The 12,027-nt window shown below is 34.8% G+C and overlaps 1 protein-coding gene across 4 annotated transcripts in view; it reads right to left on the bottom strand.

Annotated features, from left to right (window-relative positions):
- The window catches only part of LOC128991734 (trichohyalin-like), a 40,222-nt gene that overhangs the window by 14,554 nt on the left and 13,641 nt on the right, over positions 1–12,027 (bottom strand). For 2 of the 4 annotated variants that reach the window (XM_054414883.1, XM_054414882.1), the window contains exons 6-13: positions 10,668–10,730; positions 10,174–10,242; positions 8,263–8,331; positions 7,081–7,149; positions 6,692–6,760; positions 2,692–2,760; positions 1,082–1,144; positions 29–103 (exon numbers count right to left, since the gene is read on the bottom strand). In XM_054414883.1, the coding sequence (XP_054270858.1) occupies positions 29–103; positions 1,082–1,144; positions 2,692–2,760; positions 6,692–6,760; positions 7,081–7,149; positions 8,263–8,331; positions 10,174–10,242; positions 10,668–10,730 (546 nt within the window). The remainder of the gene's footprint in view (positions 1–28; positions 104–1,081; positions 1,145–2,691; positions 2,761–6,691; positions 6,761–7,080; positions 7,150–8,262; positions 8,332–10,173; positions 10,243–10,667; positions 10,731–12,027) is intronic. The other 2 variants (XM_054414885.1, XM_054414884.1) reach the window with 2 other exon arrangements.

Here is a 12,027-nt window from a genome sequence, read left to right as displayed (position 1 = left end):
AAGTAGGATCATCGTAAGACTCAGGTACCTTTGAATGTCTTCACTCGTCCCATTGTCATCAGAAGAATCTTCCAAGTCCACTGATTTAGGAGGGAATCTCTGCCTGAAAAAAATCAAACAAATCAGTGTTCAGTTGATAATTATAAGTCTGATATTCTTGATCATCAGATTTGTAATAAAATGGCCCTGATTAAAGCTGATCTTATTTAAATTCAAATTTAAAACATCTTTATTTTCGTTACATGTACATGGGTACAAAAATATTGTCAAATATAAAGTAGCGCCTCAGGTATATCAATTTAAGTACTAAAATATTATTGAACATTTATTGAATGATGTATGAGGCCTCCATTGTATGTCTCCATTGTTGGCTTCTTTCCTACTATTTTTATCCTATTTTTTTTACTATCCTATTAACTACATGGATATCCCAACGTCTCCAAAGTTGATCTTGACAGATGAGATTACTTTTTTTAAATTTTTTTGTCTGATTTAAGTTGAATCACGTTCTGGACATAGATTATATTCAATACCTTCTCTCTGTTCTTAGAATCATTTATGTCACTCAAAACCAATACTGTACATAGCCTACATTGACCCGTGTGCAGATTTACCGAGCATATAATCATATATCATATTGAAACGTCACTCCAATATACCACTTTCCGATGAGTGGCAAACAATCGGACAGAATCAAAAGCACGGTCAGACAGCTCGGAATGTAAAATGAAGATGTCAAACAACTCTGCAATATTGTGTTTGGCTTTTAGGCTCACACAGTTTTTCTGTTAGAAAACAGTTTTCTTATACTGTCATGCCTTGTAGACGCCTAGGTTTAGCTTAAAATGTGCATAGGTTTTAACAAAAGTTATCATTCTAATCTACTTACTTGTTAGTAAAAGAAAAAATGGGCGTTTATTCAAAAATAAAATCTAACTGTTAGTCGTACCGTGTGTTGTAGTTTAAATAAAGGAAGTAGTAATTCATTTGTAAAAATAAAAGATAAGATTAAGAGTTGTACAAACGTTTTATTTCTATTCATTTTTTAGCATAAAACACTGCATTATGGATTACGTCTTACCTCTCACGTCTAAATCTCACCACTGAAGTCTGGAAGCCTTCTGTCTCATCTTTAAACACCTTCCTAGAAAACAAAAAAAAACATAAGCATTATTTCACGGGGATTAATTGTATTCTAATAGTCAAATAGTTCACATGAGGGGAGGGGAAACACGGCAGAGCAGAATTCAGGAATCTTATATACTAAAAAAAACACGCAGTTGGTACCAAATGAAAGATATTTTCCTGTAGATGTGCAGAATCCCTTTATAAATTAAAATAGGCTCAAAAATAAGAGCAAAAAAATAATTTTAAATTTTAAAAAAATCAACATGGGCCTTATGGGTTGTCATGTTGGTGAAGAAATAACAACAAAATATCAACAGAAAATTAAATCAAATTCCAATCACATGTTTTATTTACAGCGTGGGTTGAAAATAGAGAAGTTTGGATATTACATACTTTAGGTTGAGTTTTCGACCATGGGGCAAGCTCTCGTTTTCTTTCAATCTTCTTTCTCATCGTAAACCAGTTATGCACCTCGTGTTCAGACTACTTGGCCAAAATACATAAATGTTGTTTTCGTATATGTTTCGTTTTGTATTATGTATTTGATGTGGTCAGTAATCATGATGTCCTTATTAGTGATGGTGAAAACCAGAAATTTCGAATCTCAAAACCAAAACCGAAACTTGAAAAAATCGAATCCCGAATCTCAAAACCTAAACGCGAAACCTTTTTACTTAGCTGGTTACAAAGGTTAAGGTTACAGAAAAAATACAGGTAATAATAACAAATTTTATGAAATCAATACTGTAAGAGGTTGACTCCTGACACTGACATAATAACATAAATATGTGACTGATAAACCCATACCAACATAATTCTTTCTGAAATTTCAGAATACAATTTACTGTGTTTGCTCAATTGCTATCAGATAGTGTGGAAACAGTGTTAAAAATAATAATAATAATGCAAAAAGTGCCAATAGATTCAAGAATAAAACTGCCAAAATCTTCAATTTCGAAACTTTTGAATCTCGAAACTCGGTGATCGAATCTCGAAACCGAAACTTTTCTAAAGTTTTGATGGTTTTGAGATTTGAGATTCGGTTTTGACACATCACTAGTCCTTATAATGAGTGGTGATGGATGACAATGTCCTGAGATCACAGGAGATTTTTACAATTTTGATGAGACACAATTCCAACACTACACTGGATAAGTGTAAAAGTATTGCGAGTTAGACTAGACTTTAGATGTGGGAAAGAGTTTTAAGATGACTGTGATACTTTTCGCATGTACTCTGCACTTGTTTATATTTTATTGTCTATATTTATTTAGCCTTATTGCCTGTAAACTTTAGGCTACTATTATGACGTTCATCCATTGCATGTGTTGTACATAGCGTTAACGATGAATAAAAATTCTTGATTCTTGATTCTTGAGTAGAGAACGAGAGAGATAACTATAGTTGTCGAGGGGCTTGTTAAGTACTAAGAGTAAAAGCACACTTATGACGGGCGGTGGCACTGACAAATTCTAGTACCTAGTAGTAAAACCTTTGTTATTATCTAGAAAGCCTTATTTGTAGTAAAATCTATTGATACAAAACATTAGACACTTTCAGTACCTTTTCATGGCCATTCTATGGCGATCAATTTCTCTCCTTAAAAGCTTCTCTTCCTCAGACATATTTTGCCTGAAATGAAAATGAATAATGACAAGTGTGCAACCTTTATAGAAAATCTTGAAAAAGGACAAATTAAAATTTAAAAGTGTGATGGGGGCCTGTACAGTAACATAATAATAATACTGGCCAGCCTGTACAGTTTTAATCAGTTTATCATTTTTATTCCATTTTAATTGTTTTTCAACATAACAAATTGTAATTATTGTGACAGCCTTTTAAAGAATCTATCAATATACCACAATATATGTCTATACATTGATGATGTGGTTGCATACTAATGACCTGACAAAGTTCTAAGGAACTAAACTAATCGTCATACAAACAACTGTGGTTGGTTAAGGTAATTATTTTATTTTATCATTTAAAATAGGCCCAATAGTGCGTGGAACAAGCAACATATTACCTAGTAATCTTTCACTTCCGGAGACCAGCACCATACTTTGGGAATCGACTAAATACATGTAAAAGAGTGAAAATCAGCCGGGAGGCAAGCTTTAAAATAATTAGGTCACGGGCAGTGACGTCATCAAAATGGCCGCTCAGCCAATAATAATAATGTCGCATATCTCGGAAACCGCGTAACCGATTTTGACGCATGACATCTTATTTGAAAGGTCTAATTATTATCTATGAAAAAGGTAATTACACCTTTAGCGGTTAAACCAACGATTTCTTTGTATTTTAGAAAATATTAATTTTTTACGCCCCACAAAATGGATTTTTTGGATTATCATTTGGAAAAATTAAAATAATCAAAATTTACTTTCCACCGTTGAATCCAGCTTTAAAAGATGAACAATTTAGTATTTTGAATCATCGCTCTATGTATATTGGTTACCGAGATATTGAAAGTACTAAACACAGAACACTCTGTCCCCCATGTTATCCTTATGGGAAAAATAACATTCTTTATCTCAGTTATTTTTTAACGTATCTTAATACAACTTGGTATGTGGTTTCACCTAGTTGAGCTACTTGATAATGACTATAAAATATTTATATTTTACATTTACATGGCAGCAAACCTACATACTCATTTCCCATGTTATTCATATGGCGAATTTATGCATGATTATTTATGAACATTGTACTGTACTTTCTCAGGTTATGTTGACAAAACTTGACGTTGAGCTTAATTTTAATTAATTATCTAAACATTTGAAATTCACTGAGTATGCAGGTCTACTGCAACGGGGGTTTTATAAATATTAGTAATTTTATTTTGGGAAATATTTTTTTCCTGGATTGGTCAGACTAAGAGATCTGATGGCAATTTGTCGCAATTGTTAAACAAGAAACGTGATAAAATCCTTACGTGTTGTTTTTGTTTCTTTTGAGTTTACATTTTTCTAGTAATTTTCATATAGGGTTTGACGTCTTTTGTGCTTCTTAAAACATAGTTATTGATCGTTTAGATTATTAAAGTGGTTACCTAAAGAATATAATATTCATAGTATTTTTTTTTGGGGTAAAAATCTTTTGGGCTTTTCAAAACACAGTTATGGATTGTTTTTTTGTGGCTACCCTACCTGAAGAGTAGTACGGTATGCATTTCAGGCTTTGGACTGTGGATTCCTCACTTAAACATATTATTACATAGCATTAGACTGTTTATTTAATCCTTGTATTTAACTGAAGAATAGTATGAAATACGGCTTGGCGTCTCTGTTATTTCCCTTTAACAAATTAAAAAAATGTATTATATATTTATTGTATATAATACGCGAAGCCGTTTTTGTTAACACTACTCCTCCCTTATTTGTGGGCCAATTTCAACGTTTGAGGTGTCAAAAGATTCGTCTCAATTTCTAAGAAAAAAACCACGCCTTGATATTATATGCTTGGATGAGAATCTCCCCCAGACAAATTCCGAAATAATTCAGACGGAGGCAGGAACTATTTCAAGACAAGATTAAGTTGCACTCCATTTGATATAAAATCCACCTGCAAAATACTAAAAACTTGCATACTCAGGGAATTTAAAATACTTCGATAATTAATTAAAATTACGCTTAATGTCAAGTTTTGACAGCATATGTTGTAGTGAAGTGTTGAGGAAGCCCAAGGTTGGGTAATGTAATATGGGCTAAAACACCAAAGCACCGAGGAATGGTGCTCAGTGACCCGAGGGAAAAGTACTGAGGGAAAGTGATTAGGGAAAAGTGCCCAGTACTTTCGGCCAGGGGTGGATACTGGGTACTTACCCCCACTCTCCAAGCATCTTACGAGTTACGACCCTATATAAGGAGCATTCTTGGGGGACTTCGACATGTTGGGCCTCCGGGCCCGACCCCGTCGGTAGGCGCCACCGGTGGGGTATGCACTAGAAACGTGTTGAGCCCCGGCACCCCCGCACTAGAGGCGTGCTGATCCCGGTACACCCCAGTACTAGAGGCGTGCTGAGCCCGGTACACCCCAGTACTAGAGGCGTGCTGAGCCCGGTACCACAGACAATGGAATAAACCATTAAAGTATTATATTGTCTGTGCCGGTACACCTCGCACTAGAGGCGTGTTGAGCTCGGTGCTTTCCGTCCCTGTACTAGAGGCGTTTTGAGCCCGGTACACCCTGCACTAGAGGCGTCTTGAGCCCGGTGCAGCTGTTTGGCGTGTTGAGCCCCGGCATCTGTTTTATTTCAGTTTAAGTCCCCGGTAGCCAAAAAAGCTGCCTCCCGGGACCATAGATCCGTCTGGAGGAGGATGAAGAGGCCCACCTTACCTATTTAAGAAGAGAAAGAGTTGTCTGGGAGAGACGGCAGTCTGCATCTGCCAACGGAACGGGCAACACCGACGGTAGCTGCTGCGTTTGGGATAGTAACCCACTCAGCATTTTCCGAGACGGAGCCAGTTGGAGGACTGCAGGAGCCGTGTCGATAGGACCTCTGTGAGTCGCTACGACGGGACAGCGTCAGGAAGGAGAACCAACGTGAGGAACCCAGGACAGCAAAACGGGACAGAGGGGTCTTGAGCCGATCGACCAAGACGTCAAGGGACCGCCTAATAGATTGCCCTGGTCTATGGGGTTTCGAAATAGAAGTCATTTGTCAATAGTTTTTGTAAACAGTTCTGAGAATAATAAATGTATCATAATTCCTACAAGTGTTCAGTCAATCTGTGTCCTGAAAACTCCCGAAAAGGTCTAAAGCTGTAAAGTAAGGAAAAGCTGAGAAAGTACAGTACAATGTTTATAAATAATCATGCATAAATTCGCCATATGAATAACATGGGAAATGAGTATGTAGGTTTGCTGCCATGTAAATGTAAAATATAAATATTTTATAGTCATTATCAAGTAGCTCAACTAGGTGAAACCACATACCAAGTTGTATTAAGATACGTTAAAAAATAACTGAGATATAGAATGTTATTTTTCCCATAAGGATAACATGGGGGACAGAGTGTTCTGTGTTTAGTACTTTCAATATCTCGGTAACCAATATACATAGAGCGATGATTCAAAATACTAAATTGTTCATCTTTTAAAGCTGGATTCAATGGTGGAAAGTAAATTTTGATTATTTTAATTTTTCCAAATGATAAATCCAAAAAATCCATTTTGTGGGGCGTAAAAAATTAATATTTTCTAAAATACAAAGAAATCGTTGGTTTAACCGCTAAAGGTGTAATTACCTTTTTCATAGATAATAATTAGACCTTTCAAATAAGATGTCATGCGTCAAAATCGGTTACGCGGTTTCCGAGATATGCGACATTATTATTATTGGCTGAGCGGCCATTTTGATGACGTCACTGCCCGTGACCTAATTATTTTAAAGCTTGCCTCCCGGCTGATTTTCACTCTTTTACATGTATTTAGTCGATTCCCAAAGTATGGTGCTGGTCTCCGGAAGTGAAAGATTTTTACACTTGTTCCACGCACTACAAGTAATAGAGGGCTATTAAAACATTCTTCATACTGTTTTAATGACAAACAGACATACCTCTTGAGGGCCATTCTCTTCCGCTGGTCTTCTCGAAATGCCTGTTTTTCCTCATCAGTCATGTTCTCTCTGAAACATTGTTAAGGGTCTGATCATACTTTTGTATGGTTACAGGACACCACTAATTAGCTTCTGAGGCGTTCAAGACTGTACTTTAGAATTAAGTTGTCAATTAAGATTCCTTAATTTACTGTTCCGATTTTAATTGTTTCTTAGTATTTAATCTTTATAATCTAGGTCATGAGTGTGGACACATAAAATCATATTCATCAAATTAATAATTAGTTATTTCAGCAAAGATCAAAAAAGCATGATGAAGTTGTAGCTTTGAAATCAACACAAGTAAACAAAAATTGTGGCAAATCTTATCCACTTGATCTTTATCTTACCTTTTCATTGCCATTCTCTGCCTATGATACTCTCTCTCAGCTGCTTTTTCTTCCTCAGACATGTTTTTTCTGTAACATGATCCAAATATTTAACTACAGTTGAGAGCCAACTGTTCAAAATAATTAAGGACTGGAGTGTTGGCCTGAACAATTTGATTTGAGTAAAGGGCCAAGCATATTTAGGAGATCAAATCAAATCAAATCAAATCGTCTTTATTTCATATTGTACATAAATCAGTACATGGAATGGCGTCAAATACTATATCTAAAACTTAACATAAAGAAATCAAGTCTAATAGAAATAAAAAACACTAATTTAACATGTATTCTTCTAAAGAGTATAGAGGTAGTGACAACAAGTGGTACTTCAAATGTTTTTTAAATTTGAAAAAATTATTTTCTTTCTTAATGTGATCAGGAAGTTTATTATAGAATTTACCTCCAGCATAGGTAGTTTTCTTTTCATATAGACTTAGTCTATGGGCAGGTGCTGCAATAGTACCCCTATTTCTTGTATTGTAGGAGTGGCATTCACCTAATAGAGGTAAGTCTGCAAAATTTTGTCTACAATATAAAATTACTTCATATATATACATGCTGTATACAGTCATAATTCCAATTTTTTTGAATTCCTCTTTGACGGTCTCTCTCCATTTAATATCCAATATGATTCTCAATGCTCGTTTTTGTAAAATTAAAAGCCTATCCAAATTTCTTTTACTTGTAGCTCCGTAGATGCAGATACCAAAATTTATATTTGAATGAATATAAGCAGATACTTGGCCACACCAACAAAGCCCCTCCATCTCTCACAACGAACTTTGATTGATCAAATTTCACACGTTTTCATGTATTTTTTTCTAGTTTTGACTGTGCAACACCCATCCAATAGCAATCTTAAGGTCTCAAAGAAGGAGGGATCTTCTCTCACAACAGTCACAACAAAATGATATAGAATAACTTTATGTTAAACATATATCTTAAAATGGCAATTTTGTGCTGATAATTTTACTGAAACATGGAATCTTCCTCATCGACTGATTATTCAAAATAGCCTATTTTATTTTATAGACTTTTGTTACTGAAAATACTTTAAATGTCCTAATTTACAACAATGTTAAGCACAATATGATTTAACTACCATTCTAAATGCCTAACCATTATACCTGTAACAGTGCCTACCTTTTCAGAGATTTTCGTAATCTATTTTCTTCTCGCATTGCTGCCTTCTTTTCTTCCGACATACTTTTTCTGAAAATGTTATTCATTAATTTTTTTTTTACTGAAATTATAAGATGTTTTTATATTTTGGTTTCATTTATAGTATTTGAAAAGTTACCTAACCCCTATGGAAAACCCCAAGAAACAATAAAAGAGTGCAAAAAAATTCACAAAAGTTCTACCATCTAAAAGAGAATGAAAAGAATTTGCATGGAAGGATATTACTTTGGATTTCCAAAAGTCTATTAATAATTATCGCGGTGATCAGAATTCATTAAAATTTTTTCAGCCAGATAACTTACATAAAGTCGGACAGTGAGCCTTCCTCTATTTATGAAAATGAACTGTTTGCTGTAAATACTTGTATCACATAGGTAACAGTTTATTGATTTTTACAAAAGCTAGTTTTTGACTTTTGGATATTGAAGTAGAAATCCCATCTAACTGCCACCAATTTTGCATTCCAGAAGACTTTAGTTAAATGAGCTACAGTCTAAAAATCCCTTTTCTCACTTAGTTTTCCTAACTGAGGTACCCCATTAGCGCAGACTTACAAGCGTTACTTGTACGGCCGCTGCAGGCCCAGCGGCCGACTTACGAGCGTGCAGCGGCCGACTTACGAGTGCCGCTTGTGTCACCGCTACACAGCGTCACTAGTTATTTAATTATTATTACTTTCCCCCCCTTTTGTTTCTTATTACTTTTATAATGTTTATAAATATCTTGCCTCTTGATTTGCGTATTTACTCATTTATTTTAGCGAATAACAATCAATTTTGTGTTGCCATGGTAACCAGATATCACAAAAAATAAGCTGCGGTGAGGTAAACAAACAAATTTGTTTCTACTTTATTACTTATAAAAGTACACAACTTTTGATTTTTCTACGTATTGAATCAATTGAACTTTATAATACTATAATAGTAGTGTTATTTGGTGTCTGGATTATTTGTAATATTCGGAATTTGCAAATCAAGTCTACTTTCAAAAAATTGTTTTTAAAATCTTTGTTTTAATAATCTTTTTTTTTAGTTTTACACTTTGACTATCCAATTACCACTTTTCTGTAGACAATTTTACTGTGAACAAAATGGTGAAAGAATTATTAATTTATTTCCTAAAGTTTTCTTTCTATAGCAATTAGAGTGAAAGTCTACAAATTCGGTAACATTAATTGCCGACAGAGGGTGCTGCAGGCAGCGCATTAATTCCTTCGTCAATGGTTTAGTGATACCTGAAATATGATGATTACAGTAACTCGTGCTATTAGTTAGGCTACGGCCACACGGGCGATTTTTTCACGCACAAACGCAGCGTGAAAACACGCGAAAAATTAGAGTAGCATTTAAACAAATAGGCGCCCGCTACTGCGGGAAAACACACTGCGTGTGGCATACCTCATTTAATTTAATGCTGCTCATATTTCTTGCGTTTTTTCACGCTGCGTTCTTGCGTGAAAAAACGCCCGTGTGGCCGTAGCCTTAGACTTGGTTGGACGGTTGGGATTTACATCAGCATTCTCTTTTAGTGGACAATCTCAACTACAGATATTTCTTTAGAAAAAACTGGCAACATTTTTATCATGGGATGGAATGAGAATTTGTATCAATACTATAGTCAAAGGTAGTAATACAGTGACTACCTTTGAATTTGATGTGGGTGGATTGGATCACAAGACATTCAGCAATTTAGAATTGAAACTTCTTGATGAATTAAAATTTAAACTGACACTTTACCCACGGTCATAAAGAGGTCTAGTATTTGTTTAATTACTTTCCGAAGGTAAGATCAAATATGTTGACATTTATGAAAAGTAATGTATAAAATTTCATCAACCCTAGTGCAGATTAGAACTTATAACGACAAGAATACCTCTTTAATGCAATTTTCCTTCGAGCAATAGCTCTCAATTCTTCTTTCTTTTCTTCTGACAAGTTTTGTCTGGAAAAAATAATGTAATTTGTAAAGAGTTATAAGTAATATGGTTATCTACATAACCTGTAATCAAATATGAGAAAACTATCGGGACATAGAGTCTAGCTCTGTATAAGGTCCAGGATGTAACATAGCCTAGGGTTTTAGGATTTTTTCCCTGTACATGCTCAGGTAGACACAACTCCAAAAACAACTTTTTTGTCTTAAAGGGCAATAAAAAATACAACTCACAGTTTTATAAAAGTTATTTTCCCATTTGGGCAAAACATCTGAATAAATTACACTTTTATCGAATCTGCACCAATTGAAATCAGAGCCATGCGAACGAGCTCTTCTTGAAAATTAAGAAGTTAAACGGGGCAAAGCCCGCGGGTACAGCTAGTGAGACCTAAGTGAAAAGCCTATAAATAATAGCAATTCTTTATAGTTACCTATATCTTCTTACATATTCAGTGTGTCTTTTAGCAACTGTTAATCTTTGTATTTGTTCATACCTAAAACAAAGAAACTGAAATAAAATCACACTGTTTAGTAAAACTTACTATCTACATGGAACATTAATGCCGTTACAATACAGCAGAGTTACTGAAAAAGGTGTCTGTCATTCAAATATTCCACCACAGCGTTGAAACTAATTTTTTAGTAATAAAGTAGAGCTGTGGTTGTCTGGAGCCTTGACTAAGCCAGTTGCAGTTTAACGGAAGTGCTTCGAGTGACACTCTAAATTTTAAATCAGGTGTTTTCAAAACACTGTTTTGTAACCAAAAGATAACAAACAGATTTTTTCCTATAAAATGTGCACTGCATATTTGAAGTTTAAAAACAACTACAGAGCTTGTAGAATGTGTTGAGGTTCAACTGATGGACAACCCCCCATCGCCAATGTTTAGGGAGTTGAGAGATTAAGGAAGTATTGTATCTTGACTGAATTATAGTCGACTCTCTGATTTGGACTCCACGAGACCGACGCCAGTTCTGATAGCGGTTATTCCCCTAAACTGATGTTCCCTAAAACTTGTTAAAATTAAGAATATCTAGTGCATAGACATCCCATCTATATGGACCAGCTGTGGCTAATTTTTTGTTATAAAAAAATAATGTAGATGTGTGAGCCAGTCACAGAATGCGCTAGGACTAAAACTCTATTTTCTACCTTATTTTTTGTTGCTGGCCAAGTTGATGGGTCAAAACAGTTGCCAATGTTTTACAATAAGTCATTCCATTAGTTAGAATTGTTATAAAGATTGTGTATTTGACAGAAATCAGTAATTTAGATCAGCACAATCTGTCGGTGGCTCACATTAACTACGACGATTATGGTTAAAAAACTGGCTACAAATTTAACATGAGGATGGAATGTCTTAGTTAATAGTCAAAGATACTATATAAGCCAATAAGGTTATGTTTTTAGGGAAAAGCATTTAGCTTGGATTAAATAAATAAATATAGGATGGAGAGGACACAGCTAACTCACCTGATGAAAGGTTGCAGATGAGTCAAAGAACACATAAAATCACACACATAATATACTTAATATTTCGCCTCTTTCAGAGGCTTCTTCAGAAGTAGGCCTAGATGGTAGTTACAAAACAACAGTTTAAATAGGATGACACAGTTTGAATTCAAAATGTCTGACAGGTTGTCCAACTGACACTGCACAAAGCACTAAATACAGGCACATTGCAATATTGTATTTATATATAAAATGTACATTGAAAAGCAAATTAGTTTTGTCCATGAAAATAAATACTTAAGAGTTAGCTGTGAGGGTGAGGATATGAGGATATTATC

The sequence above is a fragment of the Macrosteles quadrilineatus genome, unplaced genomic scaffold (assembly GCF_028750875.1).
Source record: "Macrosteles quadrilineatus isolate MER2022 unplaced genomic scaffold, UCM_ALF_1.0 Scaffold_4__1_contigs__length_99947679, whole genome shotgun sequence".
Taxonomy (NCBI): Eukaryota; Metazoa; Arthropoda; class Insecta; order Hemiptera; family Cicadellidae; genus Macrosteles; species Macrosteles quadrilineatus.
This window is presented reverse-complemented; position numbering and strand designations above follow the sequence as displayed.